The sequence below is a fragment of the Lissotriton helveticus genome, chromosome 6 (assembly GCF_964261635.1).
Source record: "Lissotriton helveticus chromosome 6, aLisHel1.1, whole genome shotgun sequence".
Taxonomy (NCBI): Eukaryota; Metazoa; Chordata; class Amphibia; order Caudata; family Salamandridae; genus Lissotriton; species Lissotriton helveticus.
The window spans coordinates 1,868,025,706-1,868,052,791 of NC_136067.1; the positions used below are offsets into that span (position 1 = coordinate 1,868,025,706).

The 27,086-nt window shown below is 43.6% G+C and overlaps 1 protein-coding gene across 2 annotated transcripts in view; it reads left to right on the forward strand.

Moving 5' to 3' along the window:
- RRP15 (ribosomal RNA processing 15 homolog) overlaps window positions 1–27,086 on the forward strand; it is a 201,912-nt gene that overhangs the window by 99,817 nt on the left and 75,009 nt on the right. For both annotated transcript variants that reach the window (XM_078649789.1, XM_078649790.1), the window contains exon 4: window positions 11,420–11,621. In XM_078649789.1, coding sequence (XP_078505915.1) covers window positions 11,420–11,621 — 202 coding nt within the window. The remainder of the gene's footprint in view (window positions 1–11,419; window positions 11,622–27,086) is intronic.

Below are 27,086 nucleotides of genomic sequence, written 5' to 3' on the forward strand. Positions count from 1 at the left end.
ATGGGCAAAAGAAAGCTGGGCTGCCTGTCCCGGTGTGTAATTTGCTAAAAATCGGGCTACTCTGAAATCCAGTGCTGAAGGAGAAGGGGCAAATTTGAGGCTGTGCATGGCGGCTCAGTGCAGACCATAACTGCCAAAGGTGAGCTGTGCGAGAGACTTGGGGAGTGTGCAAGACCTGCTGCAACATCAGGGGGTGCAGCACAGCAGTTTCTTGGGGTTGCTACTGTTAATATACCAAATGCCAGGGCTCACTTCACTGGGATTGACAGAGATCACCAATGTCTAAGGAACATCAACATAGTCAGTCTGGCAGGTTCTGTGCCCCCAAACCCATACCAACGGTTACCCTGACACTTCTTTCTGCCGTTGTTACCCTGCCTCTCTCGGTGAGACTGCACCTGATAGCCTGGAGAGGTGCCAGACTAGGTGTCATTGCTGGTTGTGCCCTACATGCAAGAGGGGTGAGTGTGGTAGAAGTAGTCTGTGCAACGGGAGATCGAGGCCAAATTGAAAGATAACGTAGCGCATTGGTATGTCGACAGTATTGGGGGCTCAATACTGGCACAGACCTATATCAATTTGGCTAGGTGATGCACCGTTACATCGCAACTTTTACAACGGGAGGCTTTTACAACGGAACTTTTACAACGCAGGATCCATTACATCGGATGCCATTACAACGCATGGCATTACATAGCAGATGCTATTACAGCGCATGGCATTACATCGTAAGTATAGGTAAGTATTTAATTTTTTTTAATTTTATTAATATTAATTATAATTAAATAGATTTATTTGTTTTTTAATATTATTAATTTATTATTTATTATATTAATTAAAGTAATTTTTAAAATAAGTACAGGTGTACAGGGGTGTTTTTAGGTTTCAGGGTAGGGTTTGGGTTTTGGGGTACAGGGGTGTTTTTAGGTTTCAGGGTAGGGTTTGGGTTTTGGGATACAGGGGTGTTTTTAGGTTTCAGGGTAGGGTTTGGGTTTTGGGGTACAGGGGTGTTTTTAGGTTTCAGGGTAGGGTTTGGGTTTTGGGGTACAGGGGTGTTTTTAGGTTTCAGGGTAGGGTTTGGGTTTTGGGGTACAGGGGTGTTTTTAGGTTTCAGGGTAGGGTTTGGGTTTTGGGGTACAGGGGTGTTTTAGGGTTCAGGGTTGGGTTTGTGCTTAGGGCTAATTAAATTATATTTACCATTTATAAATTAATTAAAATATATTTATTAAATTAAATTAATTATATTATATTAATTACATTTTTTAATTAAATTAATTAAATTAAATAAAATATTTTAATTAATTTATTTTAATTATAATGTTTAAAAATATTTAAATTAAATTAATTTCATTATATTAATTAATTAAAATTAATTACAATTTTTATTAAAATTAAATTAAATAAATAGATTTAAATTTATTAAATTAAATTAATTACTATTTTAAAATGTATTTTAATTAAATTAATTAAATTAAATTAATTAAATTAACTTAATTAAATTTTTTTTAAAAAGATATACTTACCTATACTTACGATGTAATGCCATGCGTTGTAATAGCATCTGCTATGTAATGCCATGCGTTGTAATGGCATCCGATGTAATGGATCCTGCGTTGTAAAAATTCCGATGTAACGGAATGCGTTGTAAAAAACCGCGTTGTAGTGACACCAATCCATTTGGCTAATATGAAGTATGGTAGCTAAAAGAGAACAGAGGCTGAGTTTACTCACATATCTATAGTGTACAGTATAGATATGTGAGTAAACTCAGCATCTTGTCTGGTAAGCAAGTGACCAACCACCAGACAAAAGAGGAGAAAAATGGAAGTACTTCAGAGGCCAGGCTTAGATCCCTGCACCCGTAAAATAAAATGACATAATGGGGAGCCGCGGACAACTGCCAATAGATAAAGGGAGCCACGGGTCGAAAAAGTTTGGGAACCACTGCTTTAGGGGGTCATTAAGTATGCACCAGAGGTATTCAAAGATCCAGTCAGGGCTCGAGTCATCAACCCCCGAATTGAGAAAAAGTATAAGGCTGCCCCCACAGATCCAGTCTACATTAAAGGCCCTGCACCACTAGACTCCCTTGTAGTCTTCAATGCGCGAAACAGGGCAAATTCCCAAACATCAGGTGAGGCCCCCCCACCAGATAAGGAGTCTAAACTCCTGGACGCCTCTGGCAAACGAACGTTGTCACAGGCAGCAAACATATTGCGCATCGCCAATACTCATCCACAATTAGCGAGGTACGACAGGGCACATTATGATGAGCTGGAATCCATAATGCAGCATCTCTCAGGCAAATATAAAAACCGGGCCAATGAACTCATACAAGAAGGTAAAACTATCACCAATGCCCTAGATGCGGCAGATACTGCTTCAAGGGCAATTAATCCCAGTGTCCTTTTACGTAGGCATGCCTGGCTACGCATTTCAGGTTTCAAACCTGTAGTCCAGAGTTCTATCCTCAATCAACCATTTGATGAGCAACACCTATTTGGCCCTAATGTTGACGTATACCTTGAAAAAATGAAAAAGGATACAGACACCGCTAAATCTATGGGAGCTTTGCAGTCACAAACTCCCAGACGCTCTTTTGTCGCTCATCCTACAGAAGTACCACCAGAGGCTACTCCTCAAATAGCCCCTCCACTTCTTACAAAACCCAATCCACCTTCACTAGAGGCTACCTAAGAGGTGGTTACAGGGGTAACAATAACAAAGGCAGAGGCGAAACTAACAACTCCCGCTGTGCGTCCACCCCTACCCAATGACTTCCCTCCACTTCCCCCATACCATTCCACTCCAGTCGGGGGAAGACTGCAACAATTCCTTCCTGTCTGGACCAACATCACATCAGACAGGTGGGTGCGACAAATAATTCAATCGGGTTACTGTCTCGAACTAACATCTACCCCCCAGACATACCACCCAAACAGCATCCAATGTCACAAGAACATTTGTTACTGCTAAAGCAGGAGGTAATATCAAAAAGTGCGATAGCACCAGTTCCCCTGCACCAACAAAACAAGGGAGTTTATTCCCTGTACTTTCTTATCCCAAAGAAGGACGGCTCTCAAAGGCCTATTCTAGACCTAAGACCCCTAAACCTATACATACAATCAGACTCACTCCAGCAGGTCCTTCGCTTCTTTCACAAAACTACTTCCTTGCTACCATAGCTCTGCAGGACGCCTATTTCCACATTCCCGTTCACAGAGACACCTATTTCCACATTCCCATTCACATCGCTCACAGAAAGTATCTCAGATTTGTACTGGACGGTCAGCACTACCAATTCAAGGTACTCCCATTCGGAGTCACAACAGCACCACAAGTGTTTACCAAGTGCCTAGCGGTGGTGACAGCACACTTAAGAAGACAACTCATTCACGTCTTCCCATATCTCGACGACTGGCTGCTAAAAGCCAGCTCATACAGCCAATGTGTTCAACACACTCACACCACCATCCAACTACTCCACATCCTGGGGTTCACAGTAAACCACACCAAGTCCCATCTGCAACCGTCCAACATACAACAATACCTCGGTGCCACAATAAACACCTCAAAAGCGCTAGCTTATCCCTCTCCTGCCAGAATAGCAAACATGCAAGCTCTTCTAACAAAATTTCAATCGGAACACTCTCTTCCAGCTAGAGTGTTCATGCAACTCGTAGGGATGATGGCCTCTTGCATATTTATAGTACCTTATGCAAGACTCCAGATGCGTCCTCTTCAAGAGTGCTTAGCACGCCAATGGAACCAGGCTCAAGGTCAATTAACAGATCTAATGTTGGTGGGCAGTCGTACTCCCCGCTCTCTGCAATGGTGAAACACCAAAAACCTTTCCAAAGGGCGACCGTTCCTAGAGCCAATTCATCAAATAGTCATGACAGCAGGCGCATCCCTCTCCGGCTGGGGAGCTCCCTACTGCAACACACCATGCAGGGCAGGTGGATACCACAACAAAAGTTACTCCACGTCAACCACCTGGAGTTACTAGCCATATTCCTAAAAGCATTCCAAAAGCAAATATCAAACAAGGCTGTCTTAGCCAACACGGACAACATGACAGCCTTGTACTACATAAACAAACAAGGCGGGACACACACTCTGCAACTTTCAGCTAGTAGAGAACATATGGAGGTGGGCTATACCTCAAAACATATTCTTCTTAGCACAACATGTTCCAGGGGTACAAAACCCCATGGCCGATCTGTTGAGCCGCCAAACATAACAGATCCATGAGTGGGAACTTCATCCACAACCATTCAACCGTTCTTTCAGATGTGAGGACAACTTCAGATAGACCTCTTCGCCACCCACGAAACATCAAATGCCCACGCTTCGCCGGCAGATATCCACACCCACTGTCCAAAGGCAATGCGATATGGATGAACTGGTCAGGCAAATTTGCGTATGCTTTTCCATCTCTCCCACTCATTCCACTAGTGGTGCGCAAACTACAGCAACATTCCCTAACTCTCATTCTAGTTGCGCCAACTTGGGCCAGATAACGTGGTGCACCACATTGCTACAACTTTCCATGGTACCGCACCAAAAGCTATACCTATATCCATGCTTCTTAACCCAGAACCATGGAGAGATCAGACATCCGGACCCAGCTCAGCTCAACCTTGCGATCTGCCTCCTGATGTCCTAGAATTTGGTTATCTTAACCTTCCCCCTGACTGTATGAATGTTATTAAAGAAGCTAGACGTCCCACCACTAGGGCATGCTATGCAGCCAAGTGGAACGTTTTGTAATATATTGTCATAACAACATCATCTATCCCCTAGATGTGTCTATTCAACATATCATAGGCTACTTACTACACCTACAAAGATGTAACTTAGCATACACATCTATTAGACTGCATCTTGCTGCCATGGCAGCATATCTACAAAATAGACAGCATCTTTCACATTTCAGAGTACCTGCCATGACCGCTTTTATTGAAGGCCTCAAAAGAATAATTCCTCCCAGAGCACCACCTTCACCTGTGTGGAATTTAAACATTGTTCTCACATGGCTAATGGGACCTCCCTTTGAACTTTTACATAAATGTGAGCTACAATTCATTAACATGGAAAGTTGCTTACCTAGTAGCTATTACTTCTCTACGAAGAGTTAGTGAACTACAAGCAATCAGGAACCTTTTCTGCAGATGCATCATAATAAGGTTGTTCTCCGAACTAATCCTAAATTCCTTCCTAAAGTCATTTCTCCCTTCCACCTCAATCAATCTGTAGAGCAGCCCACAACCACAAACAGTCGCAGAAAGAGCTCTTCATACCTTAGATGTCAAAAGCCCTTAGGGGTTTCAATGGCATTTTTAGGGAACATTCCCTTAGATTATATCTGTAAAGCAGCTACATGGTCTATACCGCACACATTCACAAAACACTATTGTATAGATATGCAAACTAAACAACAAGCTATTGTGGGCCAGGCTGTACTCAAAACACTATTTCAAACCACTGCAACAGATATTGGTGGTCGCCGCTAGGAGGGGGTACTGCTGTATAATCTATGCAACAGTGTGTAATCTGCACCTCATATACCTCGAACGGAAAATGCTACTTACCAGTATGCATCTGTTCTTGGCATGTAGAGCAGCAGAGTTACAGACGCCCACCCGCATCCCCGGCTACCTTTATCTGTTCCAGTATTATTTTAATTAGATACAGCCATGAGCATCCTTCCTGTTTCTTACAAAGCTCCATCATTTCCCTGCTGGCTAAAAACAATCTTAAGGATGGAGCCGATGCCCATGCTCAATCTAATCCAAAGGAGGAGTCCCATCATCTGGGCCCAACACTAGATGGCGATCTATGCAACAGTGTGTAACTCTGCAGCTCTACATGCCAAGAACAGATGCATACTGGTAAGTAACATTTTCCTTTCTTATCTTGTTCCCAGGGGTAGTTAATTTTATAAGATGTTATAAGCAACCTCCCCATTCTATCCTATGGGAAGAGGTAGCTTTGCAATAGTGTAAAACAAAATTGACAGTAGTTCACTATCAGGACATGCCACACACACACCAGGGCATGTCCTACCTTTCACATACACTGCACCCTGCCCACAGGGGAACCTAGAGCCTACTTTAGGGGTGACTAATATGTAAGGGGAAAGTTAGGGCCTGCCAAGTGGGTGCACTTGCCAGGTCGACATGGTGGTTAATAAACCGCGAGCAGGTACTGCAGTGGCAGGCCTGAGACATCTTTTCAGGGCTACTCATGTGGGTGACACAATCAGTGCTGCAGGCCTTTAATTTAGTAGCATTAGATTTACCAGCCCTGGCACACTTAGTGCACTTTACTAGGGTCCTACTACTAAATCAAATATGCTAATCAGGGATAACCAATCATAATATCAATTTACACAGAGAGCACTTGCATTTTGACACTGATCAGCAGTGGCAAAGTACCCAAAGTATCCAAGCCAACAAAAACGAATGCATCAAAAATACCGGAGGTAGAGGCAAAAAGTCAGGGGAAACCACGCCAAGGATGCTAGGTCTAACTCGTGTCCCCTCCATCTGAAAGTGGGGAGAACCACCTACCCTCTTGGGAGTTCTCATAACTAAGGCGGATGAACCTGGACAGACCATCAGCATTGGCATGTTCTGTACCAGGGCGGTATTCCCCCGCAAAGCCCATTCCCTGTAGGGAGATGGGCCCCCTCAGCAGTTTCAGATTCTCACCCCTCATCTCCATCAACTATCTGAGGGGCCTGTGGTCTGTCTGAACCCGGAACTGAGTCCCAAATAAGTAGGGTCTTAGCTTCTTCAGCGCCCAGACCACAGCAAAAGCTTTCCCTTTCAATTGCCCTCCACCTCTGAACCCTGTGAAGTAGCATCCTACTGATGAAAGCTACAGATTGGTCCAAGCCCTCTTCATTCAATTGTGAGAGTACTGCTACCACACCATGCTCTGAAGCATCTGTCGACACAACAAATTCTTTGGAGAAGTCTGGTGCCTTAAGCACGGGCGCCGTGCACATGGCAGATATCAGGGCATCAAAAGCGGTCTGGCAGGCATCAGTCCAGATCACCTTCCTGGGCAGCTTCTTTTAAGTCAGCTCTGTCAAGGGCGCAACAATGGTGCCATACCCCTTGACAAACCGTCTGCAGTACCCGGTGAGACCTAAAAAGGCTCCCAAGCCAGAATGATGTCAATCTTCGGTTGTAGAGGCGCCACCTGGCCGTTCCCTACCTGGTGCCTTACGAACACCACAGACCTCTGCTCTATCTGGCACTTACTGGCCTTGATACTGAGGCCTGTCTTTCCAGCAGAGCCTTCAACACTTCGCATAGGTTTCATCCAACTTGAGCTAAACACAGCGATGTCATCCAGGTAAGTGGCGCTGAATTCCTCCAGCCCAGACAACACCTGGTTGACCAGTCTCTGGAACGTGGCATGGCTCTTCTTCAACCCAAAGGGCATGACCCAGAACTGGTAGTGTCCCTCTGGCGTTGAAAACACAGACCTCTCTTTTTATCCCATCAGTTTGTTTTAAAAAATATATATATATATCATTTCAAAAACAGTCGATATTCATATACAGGCATTTATCACACATGTAACACTGTAGGTCTATTATCTTAATACTGAAAGAAACTACTTTTGTTACAAGTTATCCCTCCAAAGTTTCAGTTTTTGCGCTTAAATATATTGACTGACAACTTATCAACCCACCCAACCCCCCCCCCCCTTCTTGGATCCCCTACCCACTTTACTGGATCCTGCCAATTCAAAGTCCTAAGTCTATATCTGAGTTGGTCATTAGGTGTCTCTTCCTTCTGCTTCCTGACTATTAGTAGCAATCATGTTGTGGTGTTCCCCATCCTGCGACTCACGCTGAGCTTGCGGGCAGGCTCTATAAATCTCTTAGACCATTGCCCCCCCATGCAATCAGTATCTCTGGGAGCATATCATCTCTACTAGTTTTCCTCGTATGTTCCTCTTCAGCCAGTGCCCATTCTTTTAAGTCTTTCCTCCATTTATCTAACTGCGGGGTTAGCCAATGGATCGCTGTTCTCTTAGGAATTATAAGCCCCAAAATCAGGAATCGTCTTCTCGTTTTACATTTGGGATCCTTGGGAACCAAACCTTCAAGACAGGTTCTTACCTCCAAGGCTGTCGTCTACCCTGCCTTTCTGTTCAGTTGCTCCAGAACGTCAGCCCAGTAAGTTTGTATTATTTGGCAAAGCCATACCATATGTACGAAGTCTGCCTGTGTATGCTGAAATCTGAGGCCTTTCGGGTCTCTAGATTTGTTTATGGCATGTAGCCACCTAGGTGAGAGGTAGGTCATGTGAACTATATTGTATTGCATTTGCTTAAAGCTACTACATGCAGACACTTTTCAAACTCTTTTGTGGATTCTTTCCCAATCTTTTGCCGTTATCATGTGCTCACTTACCTCTTGCCATTTCTCTTCTACCTTCAGGGCCTGATCTTGTTATCTTCTCTCAGAGCCCTGAATAAGTGAGTTGCAAACCTCCGGCCGCCCGCTATTGAAATAATGGTGACCAATGTAGGTGGTGGGTGCTCTGGGGCTTCTGGGAATGTTGTCCAAAGTTTTCGGGGCGTAGCAGCTATCTTGGCATACAAATATGCCAATCAGGGAGAACATATCATAATACCAATTTTACACAGGGAGCACTTGCATTTTGACACTGATCAGCAGTGGCAAACTGCCCACAGCATCTAAGCCAGCAAAAAATGAAATCCAGCATAGCATCAAAAATACAGATGGTAGCGGCAGACAGTCAGGGGAAACCACACCAAGGATGCCAGGCCTAACACATATGTTTGCGAAAATCAATGTAATCTCATATACTTCTGGAAATCCCGTTGGACCACATAAGTTTCAGTAGTATATTGAAACTCCCAAACTAATCATACCTCATTCTTATTAATATCAACTTAGTAATTGAGGGGAAATGTGTGTTTGTACAGTAGAGGTAGCAGATTAACATAAGGCTTTTCTTAGACCAGGTTCACCAGCCAGTCATATCAATACACAGCCTTGTACAACAAATGGAAACATTAACAAGTATTAAAACAACAAAAGAAAAGAGCACTGACACCCCTATACCACCCACCGGTATCCTTTCCCATGCCCTTGCCCACACTCTGGTCGGGACTATGTTGTCCAAAAGAAGACCGTACTTGCGTGGTTTGTCTCTCGTTTGTGAAAGCTACACCAGGCAAGCAGACGAAATTGTAACAAGGAGCAGCTTGGAGGGACTTTGTGGCGTTTCAGATTATGTACTCTTAGTGCACATGTAAATGTATATGTAAATGTAAATGTCCACAATGCATTAAAGCGACTCTGCAAACCGGACATAAGGCTCCGTCCGGAAGGGCTGAAGCGGAATTAAAATAGTAAACAAGACGCAAAGTAAAACAAGACGCATGGCCGCGAGATGTGCTATGTGGTGGGGGAGGGGCGACAATCGCTGCAGTCGACTCCCTGGGATAAATGCTGATTGGGGTATGGGGGAATAACAGGCTACTGTGTGTGTTCGAGAAAGAAATTAAAATAAAGGTGGCGCCATACATAAACAATTAAAGGCGCGCTTAAAGTGAATGTGGTGCCATTCATATACAAATGAAGGTGCTACACCATGCTATATGTTAAACTGCATCCCTCACGTCTTTAAAGATACAGCGGAAATCTGTGTGCGTTCGGGAAAGAAATGAAAATAAAAGCGGCGCCATACTTAAACAGTTAAAGGCGCGCTTAAAGTGAATGAACAGGCTGCACGCACTCTGTGGTGTGGGAGGAGCGTTAAAGCACGACAAAGACGGAGAGGCGGAGCGAGGCGCGCTCGCTTATGCGCATAACCGCACGGTCTATGCTTCACAAAAAGCTGTGGTCTGCTTTTTGAAGCCCAGTAACTAAAAGTCTCGCCAGAACAGCGCATGCGGTGGCTCAGGCGAGACCTAAAAAACTAGTACAGTTCAGATATGCTCATTTATTGTTATTCTTGCATTGACTGCAAAATCTTCATTTCAGCCTTCATAAAGTTGTTAAAAGTTTTACTGATTTCAACAGATTTCAAGAGGTGTAGTAAATAAACTATTGCTCTGCCTCACTATGGCGATTTAATGATTTGCAACGTGTGGGACAACCTGGAGCAGTAATAATGTATAAACATGCTGCACCTTCCTGCCATCAACATTAGATGGTGCTAAGGCGTTCAGCTGAGACATTTCGGGGAGGGGGAGGGGTTGTGGGGGGCAGGGGTGGTGGGGATCAGAAATATTGGGCTGGTTTGGCCAGGCTGTGATATTCCTGTGGCGACTGGGAGCAGGTCTTGGTCAGTTGACAACCATTGCTTGGATGATGGAATTGTCTGAGTGGGGCTAGTTGGGCACCGCAGTAGACGCTGACCGGTGCTCCTCCCTTTTTTGATGTGCGCAGCCCGAACAGATTCCTGCTGCTACAAAGGGCTGTTCCTCCTCATTTTGTTTCTAAGCTTAGGGAGCGTAGTATTTTGCAAAGCTTGTGTAGTTAAAAAAAATATATATATATATGTGTGTGGAGCTGCGAGCACATTGACTTTTCAACTTGGTTCACTCGGGTGTTAACCTCCATTTCTCTGTATACTGCATGTTTAAAAGCACCCTGCATACTAACCCTGGGCGTAGTTTGCCTAGTAGCGCTACGTGTAGCTACGCAAAGTGCACTACGCAAGCTACGCGAACTGCATAGTGCACTGTGCAAAATGCTGTTTGCACTGATTGCACAGTGCCAGATGGTTTTCTGCACTTTGCAATCCGTGCAAGCAGTCGTTTTCTGCCGCTCGAGTAGATTACTACTCGAGCGGCAGCTTTCTCAACACAGACTGGTAGTTTCTCATCGCGAGCATACGCGACCACTCGCAATGAGAAATCTGACTTGCCTGCGTTGAGAATCTCGCCGGTAGGTTTATTTTCCACGCTCGGCAACTTTATGTTGCTGATCGCGAAAGAGGAAAAAGTCTCGCCGAGATGTCATCTTGCTCGCTCGCGGTCGCCATTTTGACGTTGAGGACCGCGAGCAAGCAAAAAATGACCGCTATGCATTTGCACTGTGCTACGTGCAATTCGTGTAGTGCGAAGTAGCGCAAACTACGCGAGCGTAGCGTAGTACTTCGCCCAGGGTTACTGCATACACACTCAGGACTACATACAGGCACATGATCGAGAATGCCAAAAACGTATTATCCGTCATCAGAAATAAACGGAAAATAATTTGATAAGTTCTATAAATCCAAAGTTTGTGATAGTTGACCCAAGTTTTGTGGAATGCTTTATTATTGAACAGCGCACTCTCGAGTAACTCTTCTTTCTGGATGCTGTTTTATGCACTGTAAATGGCTGAAAAATAATAGTTATGTATTTTTATTCATAGAGGTGTTGTGCAGTTATTCAATGCAGTTCGCAAGCACCAAAGCAATATAAATGAAAAGGTGAAGGAAGCGGGAAGTTCTGAAAGGAAACGAGCAAAGCTGATGTCATCCGTCTCCAAAAAAGATTTTATAAATGTTCTCAGAGGACAGGAAGAGACGAAAGCAGTGCAAAGTAACATAAACAGGACACCCAGAAGTAAAAAGGTATTGTGTTTGTTGCAAGAATGTACATTTTTGTAAAATAATCAAATAATGCACACTGTAGTTTCAGGACATTACACACTTGGCGTTCATATTCGCAGAGTATAGTGGCCAGTCTTTTCTACCAAACATGGCACAGTTCTGCTGTGATCTGTTTCCCATTCGGTCTGATCCTGTCCCTGTTGTAGGTCGATATCCTGGCCATGCATTGGCTTCTGCAGAAGCACTTAATGCGATGACCAGGCTCCTTGCTTTAAGGGGTCTTGATTTTGGAAGTTTATTGGAGTGGGCTTACCCACTCATTTAGCTCTAGTCTGGAGTGTGAAGGGGGGAAATTGAGATGCTGACTAGCGTTCTGACAAGATTTTCAAGACACGTGGCCTGACATATGTATTCCATGTAAAGTGTCAAGATCACAAACACAAGGGTAAGCTAAACTGGGCTGGCTATAGCCCACAAGCTTTTAGTATAGGAATGTTGCAGCGCACAGAGCACATGAAAGAGGAGAGGTGAAATACAGCATGACACTAATTTCTCAAAAGTGTCATTTTCGTATTGACAATCCGTTAAGCCTAAAATCTGTCAGCCGATGGTCACACTTGTTCATAATTCGCCATGCTACAATGACCTCTACTACGTTTTCTAGCCTACTCATCGTGATCGAGGTGAAGGACTGGAAAAACAGTGAAATGCAGCATTTAGCAATTTAAAGGGTGAACTTATCGAGCTTGGAAGTGCTAAAGAGAAAGTGCACTGTAAGCGCAAATACTGTCCATGTACCACAGAGCCAAAGAATAGATTCCCAGCGCTAAAACAGATTAAGGCATTGAAAAACAAACCTATCTCAATAGGGCAATTCTTGGCACGGCCTCTACTTTATGTAGATTTATTATCGGGGATCGAGTCTGGGTACCACGCGGGTGGACGGCGTCCCCCCACTTATTTTACCGGGAGCTCTATAACTAGAGCAAATGAAGCCAGGGTCCAGAACACAGCGGCAAGACTGGTGCTCAATGTTTTGCCTGGGACTCCCTCCGCCCGCTTCTGGACAGCCTTCATTGGCTGCCTGTTCGGCAGCGGGTTAAATACAAAATCTGCTGTACCATACACAAATGCCTTTTTGGGGCAGGCCCCAAGTACTTAATGGATAAGTTCATCCATTATAGTCCTGGACGTTCCTTGCGTTCAAGTAACCAGCAACTGCTTCAGGTCCCTAGGATTAAGAGGGTAAGACAGGGAGGGCGCGCCCTCTACTATAAAGGTCCTATTCTCTGGAATTCACTTCCACTTGCCCTAAAGACTAACTCAAATTTCCAATCCTTCAGGAAGCTCCTTAAAACCCATCTTTACTCGACCTCATAATTTGCTGGTAGTTTAATTATTCAGTTATCTGTCTAACACCTGTACCAATGCGCAAGCGCGGAGATACCCCTCCGGTGGTCGAATCCTGCGCTATATAAGAAAATAAATAAATAAAAAATAAAACTCTTTGGCCTCTCTGGGGCCAGATCGGAGCCCATTCAGAAAGCTGCTCATGCGCTGGCTACTGTGATGCAATCACATCTAAGAGGTGAGCGAGGGGAGGCAATGAGTCTGATGGTGCAAGCCACCTTTCGTGACGTCACTTCCTGTCGTGACATCCGCGTCCCCCCACTTCTTTTTTTAGGACTTGTGCCCTGTTTATTATTGTGCCCCTGGTTTGTTCTCCACGTTAATACGCCCTCCAGTCTGATACTGAATGTGATGCTGATAATGGCCCTGAGCTTTTACTTCTGAATGTGGCTGCTACGCTCAAACTCAGGGATGCTCGACAAAAGGTGATTTTGACAAGGACTGTGCCTCCGACTCTGTACTCTGTCCACAAGGCCTTTTAAAATCGTCTGTCAAAGCAATCGTGAAATATTCTGTTTCAAAACAAACTGTTCCTAAAAAACTTTCAAATACAGTGATAAGTATCTTTAAGTAGAACATTGTTACTTTGTACAGTAGTGTTTCAGTTCCTCTGAGCTTGGCTAGTTCAAGATGTAATCCGTCATGGCATAGGTGACGAAGAGTCAAGTCAAAAAACAGTTTTAGACTCCTGGGTCATTAAAAAAATGCATTTAAAGTACATTTAAGTGATGAACCTTACTCTGTAAAAAAAAAAATCTATAAAATGGCTCTTCAAATTGCATAAAATATAAAAGGTGCAAAGAAATGTAAGCTCGGTCAGTACTGGAATTTTACAGCACCTATTAAAAATGTTCCAGTGACTAAAATGTTAACAGTGGGATTCCTTGTTGGCCGACGTACGTACCCAGACCAGGCAGGAACCACCAGTCTGATCAGGGTAAGCTAAGTACACACTAAAAGATAGCCTGTGCTCACCCTCTGGTAGCTTGACACAGAACAGTCCGGGTTATTTAAAGAGGCAATGTGTAAAGTATTTGTGCAACACACACATAGTAACACAATGAATATGCCACACATAGATTCCACACAGGGTTAGAACAATAGATTATTATATTCGTAACAAAACCAGACCAAAACAACAAAAATCCAATGTATAGAAGTTGATATATTACATTTCAAAAGAGTAAGTGAAAAATAGTACTTGGAAGCAAATAGCACATTAAGGATTTTTTGGGGTCGTGCTGGACCAGGGCAAAGTCAACGTTTGGGCCACTCGCGATGGAGTGCCACCTGGCTTCTGAACCCACGCAGGACCCGGTGAACAAAGTACCTTTCCTGGTCACAACTGCAAAACGCATCGTGAGTTAAGTGGATCCTGCGGGTCGAGGATGCTTTAGATTCTTCTCCACACAGTGATGGCGATGCGTCGGTTCCAAAGGTGAGACACCGTGCCGAGATGCAATGGCTCCATAGAGCGATGCACCAGGTTTCTGCATGCAGTAGAGGGGTGTGTTGATCTCTCTGAGCTGCTGCGACAAGGTTCCGATGCGACGGGCTCTCGGGGCGCTGTGCTGATTCTGTGAGCAAAGCATTTTCTTCTCTCCTGCAACTGTTTTGATGTGTCCATTCTGCTACATTCACAAAGATGTGTCAATGTCTGTGTTGCAAGTATGTGGCTCCACTTCCAGTTTCTATAAATACCAAAGGAGGGAGTGGAAGAGAGTGTGTCCTAATGGATACCGGGAGTGGATTCGACCTCCCTTCACTATAGTTAATAAACAAATTGAATCCACCCACAAGAGATTGGCGATAGAAGATGGATGGTCGTGAGTTGGATGTGTTTCCTACTTGGGTGGGAAGCACATTGTGTTTCTTAAATACCCCTCACACACAACGAAAGGGCCCTTGGTGTCATGCTTCATCATAGGGGTCTTCGCGCCCCTCTACGGAACGCGGCGCGCTACTAACCAGCGGATACGGGGGAGCACTGATGTAACCATTATGTGTAGTGTGAGAGGGGGTGAGTGGTAGGGTCAGGAGTGGATAGTGAGTGTTAAAAAATACCTATCATGGGAGGAGTAAAAAGAATTTTAATATGTCTCGGTGCCGGTATTGTTAAAAAAGGTGAGGTGGAGGTGTGGTGTATTAATGTACAAAACGTCCTGTTTCGAACCGTGCTGCTGCTTCTTCAGGACGGGTACACAGATCCCCACCCTACTCACATAGACCGTGTGATACCATCTGTACATAAGAAATACTATGTGTAGGATTAATGAATAAATGTTGCAAAATATGCCTATTGTCAAATTGTACTGCGAAAATGTATTACCTTTGTATCAATTTGCTGCCCAGAAGCCAAAGGCGTCATGAGCCTTAAGAACAGTGGAGACCCCGTGCTGTTTTCATTGTCCTCTCCGTTCCCGGAGCCACGAAGGGGACGATCAAGCCAGGTAGTATCCTGACTGACCACCCCACCAAGTAAGACTCTGAGAGATCGTGAAGGACGCCTTTTGATATGGCTTCAAAAACTAATGGCCAGAAAAGAGGTTAAGAAGGGTAGGGATTGGTGTACCCGTCCTGAAGAAGAAGCAGCATGCTTAGAAACATGTTGACACACGCAGGAGGTTTTGTACATTAATATATCACTCCTCCACCTCACCTTTTTTAACAATACCGGCACCGAGACATATTAAAATTCTTTTTACTCCTCACATGCGAAGTATTTTTTAACACTCACTCACTATCCACTGCTGACCCTACCACTCACCCCCTCTCACACTACACATAGTGGTTACATTAGTGCTCCCGCATATCCGCTGGTTAGTAGCACACCACGTTCCGTAGAGGGGCATGAAAACCCCTATGATGAAGCATGACACCAAGGGCCCTTTTGGTGTGTGAGTGGTATTTAAGAAACGCAATGTGCTTCCTACCCATGTAGGAAACACATCCATCTCAAGACCATCCATCTTCTATCGCCAATCTCTTGTGGGTAGATTTACTCCACTTCCAGTTAACCAGGCACAGATAGAGATTTTGATATCCTTGAGTCTCAAGCAACACGAAGCAAACCGACAAGCCCTTGTAGCACACTTGAAGAACTGCACAATGTAGCTCTCCTTCAGCAAAGTCAGAGAGCACCAGGCAGCAGGGCAACAAACAGAAAAGCAGTCCTTCCAGATCAGCAGTCCAGTTAAGGTCTTTAAGCATCACCGCAGTTCTTCTGGCAGAGCTTCAGGTACACATTCCAGTAGTGTCAGATTTTAGGGGGTTAGAGACCCACAGGGCTTTTACACAAACTGGGACATGTCTAGACTGTTGCCGTTGGCTAGTCTATGAGCACTAAATAAAATGACTATCCGGAAGTAGCTATTAGATGAGAAAATGTGAGCTTTCGTTACTTGGACATTGAGGAGTCTCATGACACCTGAATATCCAATGCTTGCTAAACCTTGATAGAGTACTTTAAAGACTGAAATAATTGGTTATGTTTTTGGAATACACAACCTCTCACAGTGATGGGCAAGAATAGCTCTAGCCAAGATGATTTTTCTGATTTTCTGTTTGTATGGTCTGCAGGTTTCCATGTCCCTATGCTGTGGAAGCTGTTCCAAGAGTTAGACCAACTCCTGGTCACATTTGTGTGGGCTGGTAAAAGGAATAGAGTGAAGCTATAAAATATGAAGCTATTCTTGTAACATGGGGGCCAGAGCTCCAGATATTGAGCTGTACTGCATGGCATCCCAGCTTCAACATGTGGTTAAGTGACTGGGTGAAGCAAACAACTGGGAGACGCACCTATTACCGGGCATGAATAGACAGAACACTCTGTCTGACCCTCTCATGATGGCAAGGCATATACCATATACCCCTATATTGTCAATCTATTTTTGTGTGACTTGCTTATGGGTTTGATTTATATTTTGCACTTGTTTATGTTGAAAAACAACGTTATAAGATGGCTGCCATCTAATTTGGTAATCAACTGACTAAAAGACCATCTTCTCTTTTTATGATTTGCACATGACACCTTGTTTGATTAAGATGTCTCCGTGAAACAACAGAAACTGACATAGAGGAAGGCGTAAAGCCGAAACACTTCTCAGTGCAGGGGGCCTGCACATTAAAATCCTTGCATTGGATTAGCATGAGGGTATGAAGGGAAAGGCTATTGAGCGGTATTTCCTACGTGAAGAATAGCAGCAGTATAATGTTTTATATCGATGAATTCATAATTACGAATCCTTTCCTGACGTGCTAGTTGATGCAACATTACGTATGTGGAAATGTCACTTTGGGAAAGAGCAAGTGTTTGTCCCACTTGCACACTCTGTTTTCTCTTATTTTATCAATTCCAGCGTGCTCTAGGGTGCGCCTCCGTGCTGGGGTGCGTCCAAAACAAAATTCAACAGCGTGTCCCGTCTGGGAGACGTCCCCTAGTCACAGCTCTTTCATCCCAAAGGGGTAACTCAATTATTATTAGATTCCAATTAGTCGCAACGTTTTTAAGTTCACATTCATTTATTTTTTCATTGTTTTCAAGAATTCCTTCATTCTTTTATAAGCATTTGATTTTCAAATCCAATTGAATTGTATTCAATCACATTCTTCAAACTTATCCATCCAATGCATTTCGGCTATTGTTAAGCCTTCATCAGGGATATCAATCTACAATTAAGAGAATATGATACATGAAGAAACAGAAACTCTTATTCCACATATAGTGACTTTCTCAAAAAGGAAGGTGAGATGGTGAGAAAGCCAACGCCCCAGATGTAGATTATTCAAAATAGATAGTAGAACTAAATAAAATCACCCGTGACTGTTTTTAAAAAAATGAATGAATTTACACAAATCAAATGTATTCACATAATCGTGAGCAATAGGCAATCGTTGAGAAAACATAATGGTCACTACAAATATCTTCAAGTTCGAGATTATACACTCATCATCTCTACATGTAGTTAAAAAGCACTAGGACAATTATCATGTAACTTTCGAAAATGACCAATTCTCGGACTTCGCGCATACCCTCTGTTTAGGTAATGGTTCAAACTAGTCAATTACGCGCCATTGTTGTTGCCGCACACATTTCGAGAGCCAACCGTAATTTAGACAAATTAACATGACATGCAACATTTGAAGGAACCAAATGTTCCTATCGTCCTAGTAATGAGTTCCTGTTGATAAACTTACTTGGATACAGAATACTGCAGCTTCGAGTGTTCACTCGATAAGTTGCTCGCGTTTAAAGTCCGTGAGCGTTTCTGCTCCAGTTAAGCTATTGTTCATAGAGATAGAGAGAGGACTAACCTTCTAGTGAAAAGAGTGAGTGCCATATTGAAACAATGTAAACGATTTACGGAGAACATTCTCAGAATGCATACGTGAATCTGAATAACAAACAAATTAGCTAGTTGGAAAAAATGGAAAAACAAACTATTAAAAGAACAGATGTAAAAGACTAAATAACAGAGAAAAATCTAATTTTGGTCAATCAATGGCATACATGGCAAGTCCAATGTCAATAAAGTTAATTCAAACTTAATTCAATCTTCCTGATGACTGGACAAAAGCGGCCATCTAGTCCTTTTCTTCTATCCCTCTGCAACCTGGTTCAAGGACTGACAGCGCCATGATGCTCCTTCCGGAGCGAACGCCGCGCTCTATAAATACCCCTCCAAACTCCAAATTCCAAACTCCAAACTTCTGATTCTATAGGTAACAGCTAAATTCAACCCTATCATTCATCCCATTGGGCTTTAAAGTATCGAGTTTATAGATCCAAAAGTTTTCACGTTTCAAGAGTAGTTTGTTGTTATCGACTCCTTCTTGTTTTGAGATTGACTCCAAAATTAAAAACCTTAATTGACTGATGTTGTGAGAAGCTTCCTGAAAATGGGTAGCAACTGAGGATTTTGTGGATTTATTACGAATGTTAGACTTATGTTCATTTAGGCGAACCTTCATTTTGCGTTCAGTTTTACCCACATATCCTTGCCCGCAAGGACTTTTTAGGAGATAAATGATGTTAGAACTGTCGCAAGTTGCGGTCACTCTCAATTTAATGTTATATCCCTTGCTTGGATGAGTCATGGTGTTTCCTTTTATTATGCAGTTGCAGTGACTGCAGTTGTGGCAGGGCAATGTTCCTCTGAAATTTTGAATTTTGCTTGGTTCCTTGGCTTTAATCAAACTACCTAAATTGGGAGCTCTTTGATAAGCGAAAAGTGGAAGTTCATTGAATATGTTGTTAAAATCTGGTTCTTGAGATAGCAAAATCCAATGTTTATTTACAATTTTTTTTGAAGATGTTACTCTTGGTAGTGTATTTCGACACCACTACCATCCTGGTAGTTTCTTTTCTCTTGTGAGTTTTTTGTAGAAGTTCTGTCCTACTTTTAACTGCACATCGTATTCGAGCTTCCTCCAAAACTTTCATGGGATATTCTCTTTCCTTAAATCTTGTGGCCATTTCTTGGATTCTAGTTTCAGACTTCTTCACAGGGGAAACAATTCGCTTAACTCTAAGCATTTGAGAATACGGCAAGTGTTTTTTGAGAGAATCTGGGTGGAAACTCTTATGATGAAGAAGGTTATTTCGATCAGTAGCTTTCCTGTAGATGTCAGTTTCAAACCCAGAGTGTGTTCTAGATATCTGCACATTGGGAAAGAGAGCATTTCAATGCTGGTGGGTTTGTGTGCCTGTCTCCAATTCACATCTGGGTGCTGGGGGGGACAGCTACATTGTGCATTATTTCTAGAAGGCCATAAACTATGGGCTCAAGGAAAGCTGCGAACCTCTGACTCTGAGGGGCCTTTCGGGGACGGTTACGTGGGGGTGGAATTGGGACTTGCATTTCAAGGGCCCTACTAAAGATGGTGATCAAACCTCCCAGGGTAGGTTGGCAGTCAAGAAAGAATTTAGAGTGGGCCTGTGCGTTTCAAAGGTGGCCTTTTGAACTGATCATATATTCAAAGGCCATTGTGGGTAGAACTACTCGGGCTCTGGCTTCTGAGGTTAGAGACCCTTTTGAATTTGGAACCATACAGCGTTGGTTCAACACCGGGACATCGACATGAGGAATCATTAGGGCAGGAAGGACTGCAACTGGGTTATCCACAGACTTGTGGTGGACTGGTGCTTTGTGTGCTGCAGTAAGGGGACTATCACTTGGTGGATTTTACCTAGACGTTGCTGGCCTGCAGCTAAGTGCCAACTGTTGTATCGTGGGGTCCCTAGGTACTCTCCAAGGGCTGATTGGTTTGCCTCCTGTCCATGACATCCCAGGGACCAAAAAGATCTCCCCATTTCCATGAGATTGTAAGCACTGCGCTGGGTGCTGCGAAAAAGGGTGATAGAGATCATTGGTTGGGACAAGGACCATTCTGACGGTCACTGTCACCCCACTGTGCAGAGTAGTGTGCTTGTAAATATTAGAAGCCCACCTGAGGTGCCGGGACTTGAGGAGTGCGGGGAAGGTTGCAGAGTCTGAGATACTTGTGCTTGCAACCAGGGGACCTGTTCTAGCTTGCGCTCTGGAATGTGGGGTGTCCGAGGGGTTTTGGGGGATCTGAGCTGGGAGCTGAGATTGTCTTTGCCCTCCAGATCGGAAGGATGCCAGTGCCTGACACTGTAGTCTGTATCCAAGGTCACTGGCTCTCTCTCCCTGGACTCATGCCACAAGCTGCTTTGTTGTGGAGACCATTGTGACTGGGCCCAGGGGGTTTCATTCTTTCTTGTGAGCATTGTAAGCACCTACGGCTGGCTGCCGGGTTCTACGACAGATCGCACCTTTGCTTGAGGGGAAACTTATCTCCAGACTGGGAAGCACACTGACTTACTGGGTCATAACCGTTCGTCTAAGGGGGATAGCGATCCTGCCCTCATGCAGGGGACGCCGGGCGCCTGGAGGTCTAATCTGGATGAACAAAACTAAGTAACTGTCTCTTTCTGCGTTAGGTAGTTCGAACAGTCTAAACAACGTGGCGCTAGCTGGGGCAGCATGTATCGTTGACTAGTGTAGTTGAGTGACACTGGCGCTGGGTCACGAGGCATAGCCAAAGACTTGTGATTGCTTTGCCATTGCAACTGTTGAGTTATGCGATATTGGTGAATGTCGTGATCGATGAATACCTCGGAATATGGTATGTATGTCCATGCAGTTCTACTGTAAATGGGAAAGTGGACAATTGCATAGAACTGCAAAGTGTATATTTAAAGTATATATTGTTTTTGAATTCAGTGTGTCTGTAATTCAAAGACCAGTGTGTTGTACTTACGGTGTGGAGCCTGTAACGTACGCAGTATGTTGCGAGGGTGGTGTTGTGTCAACACTTTGCACTTCAGCGCTGAGGATAAGCTTGATTGCTCAGTGCCAAGCTACCTGAGGCTGAGCACAGGTTTCGTACACGTACATTGTACTCATCCTGTCCAGGACCGTGGATTCTGGCTAGTTTCAATGCCTCCCAGCCAGCCAGAAAAAGCTGGCTCTAACACTCGCCCAAAGTCCTTCACCCAGCCACTCAGTCACCCATACACACAGACACACACACATTCACACACACTCTCACCCATAGAACCACTCACACAGCTGTTCAGTCACCAATATAGCCACTCATCCACCCATACAGCCACTCACACACCCATCTCACCCACCCTTACAGCCACTCAGTCACCCATACTGCTGCTCACACACCACTTATTCATCCCTACAGCGACTCACACCCCCCCTCCCACAGTGATGGTCACAGTGCCACTCAGATTACATTTATTAGAAACCGTATCACTCAGTAGTACAAAAAAAAATAGTAATACAACTTATGCCGTAGCTTAGTATATATCTTGAAGTCTTGGAAACTTTACGAAACACACTCACTGGATGATGTCATCAGTTATGTCATTTGAGATATCATCAGTGATATCACTGACCATGTCATGAGTGATGGTAATATGTGCAGTTTTAAGCAGTGCATTGCTGGGCATGAGTTACAGTTATCTCAGGCAACTATACTTGTTGAATTTCAGTGGCTTTCTATGTGTGAAATCTGAGCCTAACTAGAACATCCTTGTAACCTTCGGGCTTTTTCTGTGAATTTCAAATCTTTTTCAAATTCTATTTCCTAACTTTAACATCCCAGTAACCTTTGTTTTTTTAAGTACATTTCTAATGTTTAAAAAAAAAATGTTCCTAACTGTAACCTTTGCGAGTGAGTGCATGAGTATCTCAGTGGATGTGTGACATATGCGAGTGTATGAATGGGTGTGCGAGTGCGTGCGTGTCTTAGTGGGTCTGTGAGTAGCTGTGAGAGTGTTAGAGTGGGTTTACGAGTGCCCCCATGAGTCTGTGAGTGAGTGCACGAATGTCCGAGTGGATCTGTAAGTGGGTGTATATGTCTGAGTGTGTCTTTGAGTGCATGAATGCCTATGGGTCGGTGGGTGCATGAGCCTCTGAGTGGGACTGTGATTAGGTGTATGAGGCTGAGTGATTTTGTGACTGGGTGCATGAGTGTGTTTTACAAGTGTCTGAGTGGGTTTGTGAGTGGGCACTTGAGTCTTTGAGTGGATCTGTGAGGGGATGCATCAGTGTCTGTGTAAGTGAGTGTGTGAGTCCCTCTGTGGGGGTGTTCGAGCCTCACTGGATCTGTGACTGGGTGCATGGCTAAGTGGATCTGTGAGTCAGTGTGCGAAGGAGTGCAGTCTAATGTAATTGCCTCATGATCAGTTTCTCAGATTGTATTGTAAGACAAATGTAGAATTTTCTTTAACGAATGTCGTGTGTGCTTTTTCTCTGTGATACTTATGCAAAGGCAATGCACCCTCACTCTCCCTAAGTAAGCTTTCTATCCCTGTGCCCTGCCTCTTCAAACTAGAGTAGTTGGGCAGCAAACCGCCTGTAACACCGTATTCTGTCATCAAACTAAGCCTGGGTACCACAACATCATCATAACGCTGATATCGTGTATAACAGATAACCAATGCAGAAGCATTTCACAACTACTTTGTGCACTACTCGGGACAGTATTACAATGACAAACCGAAGGCCCGGTTGTATTTCTTTTGTCTCTTTTTTAACCTTTTAGGTCTTTCTGTTTCTCTTACCAGGCCTGGTTAAATTTCAATAAACAGTATATAAAGATTTCTGAACAACTATTACACAGAACATAGTTATTTTTATCAAAATCATTTTTCAGAACTGCAAATGCATTATATGATGCACATTGCCATGCAGGATTTAAAAAACATTGATTCCGATTTTTGTGCATTTGGCACTTTATGTTCGAGAGGCTTCAGAACGGAATTGAAAGCAAGGTTGTTGTCATTAATATAATGTTTAGTAAAATAGCACTGTTTCTATTGCAGTAACCTCTTGGCAGGGCATTGGCCATCCGCTAACCAATCTATTTGTTCTGGATCTTACAGGAATATTTGTATCTTTTGCATTTATTCCAGGACAACTTCCTTTTCTGGCAGTTATTTAAACATGGTGGCTTGTTGCTTGGATGCAACTCTGTCATCTCATAACAAAGTGCTCAAAATGAGTTGCTATCAACGATTTAGTTGTGTCGATACCTGCATGCGAAAATAGCAAGCTGTAATATTGCCAACTGAAGAAGAATCGCTTATTCCATCGCGGAATGGCCGCAAGATGTTTTTTTAGGAAATCAAACTTGCCAGCCACACATCCTGAACTCGTGTGTGTTATCCACTATGTAAAATATTCTCAGACAATACACATGTGCGGCCTCAAACAAGCTGCAAAATCCGGATGAGCAGACTGAAAACATACTTTTGGTCAGCAGTCGTAATGAGCGTCTTTCTGAGAATGGAATAAAAAATATTTCAAGAGCTCATCGTCATGTAACATAAGGACTTGGGGAGTATTTTAATAAAGCGTTGTCGTCTTGCAATAAAACTTTCGGAAAACTGGTTCTGGAGTGCCTTGTATTGAAATCTGTATAAGCGGCAATTTTGTTGTCATATCACTTACTCCCCCTTTTAAAGATGTCAGTATCCACTAACATGTTTGTTACAATCGTATTGGGTCTGACCAAAGTTTAAAATGCTCAATTTACCAATCTATTATCTTGTATTGGCTGTAAGGATAGCTCCGTCCTATTGTTTTAAGTGTGAGCCCCGACACCATTGGTTGACCTGCAAGCCCTCGCCCTCACTCCCACAAATGTTTGAGTCTAGTTGCTCCCCTTTATTTGGTAAATTCCCAATCTTTCTCCTTAATCTGCTTTTTGTCCGACGCACGAGAACTGGGAATTAGTTTTAGGTTCCTAATTGAGTTGCCTTGGTTTCTACTCCCACCTAGTGTTCTTTGGAAGAATTACACTTTCCCATAAAGGTTTATAGGGTGTCACTATAATCGGTAATTAGTGCTTTCTGGTGATCTGGCTATTAATCCTAACCATAAAATTTCCGCTCATGAGGAGCGCATCACATCTAAATACATTTCTTCGTTTCTGGATTGCACTGTGCAGTTGTTATATTAATTCATTATTTCATCACTCCTACAGTTTACATTTTGAGACTGGCTTGTGTGTGTATGGCGTAAACCTTTTATCCAGATTTTGACATAAAATCTTAAAAAGGCCCTGCTCGGGATTTTCATTGCTACACCACCGTTTGTGTCTCTTACTGTGTATAATTAATTTAAATATAATAATGAAATAATAGGGGAGAGGGGTTGGCCTAACGGCTAAGGCGCTCGACCTCGGACCTGGGGATCTGGGTTCGAGTCTCGGTAACGACGCCAAAACCCCCTGTGATTCTGGGCAAATCACTTAATCTCCCCGTGCCTAAAATGAAAGTGTGTCCTCATGTAACGTAACTGGTGAAATTCCCTATGTAAAGCGCTCTGATAACTGATTCAGTTCGGTTCTAGTTCGCGCTATATAAAACTCTGCAACAAAAAAAAAAATCAAGTGCTGAATGTCCCACTGTTTGTGGCTTGGTTTCACATTGCTTCTTTGTGTCCTTGCACAAATTACTGCATTATGGTGACATCACCAGAGGCAACCCAGTTCTTGACACTTCACAATTTGAAATGACTGCAGACGACGCATAGCACAAAAAAGAGAGAACTAACAGGAGAATTCCCAACCACTAGATTGCAGAATTATGCACAGCATGTGAATCCAGACAATTCTTCAAGCTGCCAAACTGCTCCTACAGGTAAGTAACCATTTTGTTCTTATTGGTAAATATTTTCTTGTATCCCTGAGAAAGATGCCTTTTACGAAAACTACAAGGCACATGAGTCACAGATAACTCACAGTTGTTAGTTGATGTTTACATCCGGTTGCTGTGCCAGTGGTTTGTCTAGCCACCCTTCTGTGACTGAGGCCCACAAACTTGAGAAGACCCAATCTTAAACCTTTGTGTTCAGGGAGTCTCGCCTCCATTGTAATGGTGGGCTAAAAGCCTGAGTTTGAGAGATAATTCTTATTACATTTGTTGGAGTCCTGTTTGTATTCAAATTCTCGAATATGGGGTCAATCGTCTGAGCAAAGGGGGTGACAGTGTCACCTAAAAGCTAAGAAGTGAACTTTAGATTTAATTGTCATGCCTCAGCATCCCAGCCAGCTTCTGCACATAACATACAGATTTTACAGTGCTCTAATAATCTGCTAGGCATCTAAACCTAGACCACAGTTATCAGTGTACTGCTAAAATAGTGAATGCTTATGTGAAGTTATGAACATTCTACAAAGCCAGCAGTGTCACCTAGACACAAACCATTAGTTATCTTTTGCCTCATGGATGCATTATTTAATGCTTAGTCTGAATGAGGCGGAGGCGACATCACATTATGTGCTTTGCTTCTTTTGGGTGTTGCAAATTGAGAGTATGATCACTCTACTCACTATTGCAATAGCTCTTTGTGTGTTTTATACATTCTACATTAATATCATCAGTCCAAATAAATTGCACATGCCTATGAATTATGAGTTGGCCTGTCCAACAATGAGGAACAAGTTCTTGTTGCCAGCAGTTCCATTTCATAGCACTGTAAACCAGGGCCGGACTGGCTGTAGCGGCCACCGGGTGTTTCCCCAGCGGGCCGCCAGGGTGGGGGCCGGTTTTGAGCCCCTGGGGGGTCCGTTTTTGTTACAGGGCCGTTTTTGCAGCATAGCTGCAATATCAGCCCCTGTAACAAAATCAGCCGAAACCGACCCTGGCAAACAGCTCGGCCGCACCCCCAACTTCTCGGAGGGCTGGCCGAGCACTTTGCCAGTGCCGGTTTTGTTCCCAGTCCGGCCCTTCTGTAAACGTCAGCTGTCACTGTCACCCAACTTGGTGGCACTTGCTTTATTAACTTTGTGATGAAAGACTAATTCACCATAGTGCAGGGGCAAACCTGGAGTCAGTAAGGTGTCTATACTATAGACCTCTTATGCAGGTGCGTTAACCGTGCAGTGATAAGACCAACTGTGTCTGATCTCTCTGACAGATCAGTATTGTATACATTTATTGAGCACTCTCTGAGGTAAAGAGTTATAGACACCAGGTGGGAACTTTATAGTAATTGATTTATTTTCCCATTGGTGAGCAGTGCACTCTCTGGCTGGGGCACAGGATTCTTGCTCATTGAACAACTGATCTATTTACTCCACAGATGATTAATCTGTAGTTGGTGGCAAGGGAAAAAGACTTTCAGGCTCAAAGATTTGCTTCGTTTTTCTGTCAAGGAAACTAATTTCATGGGTCAGAGTATGTTGAAGCCTAAGTTTGTCTTTGTCTTAAAAAATACACCAACCACCTGTCCATTTCTCTATGGAAAGTTCAGTTTGTACGTTTCTCCTGCCTATTACTTACCTTTACTTACCATTGTCTCGCTCTCGCACCACTTTACTTAATATTGGCTGGCTCCAATGTAACTCTTGTTTCCTTGCTTTCTATTGGTCAGCATCTCCTCCTTGCCTTCATCTTCGTCCTGGTCCCCTGCCGTTGAGCCTGGACTAAGTACCGCTTCTGGTGCTCAGTTTCCTACCACTGCAGGCTCCTGTAGTGCAGGTGTCTTCTTTTTTTTTTTTTTTTACTTTTATAAAAAGAATTGCATGTAC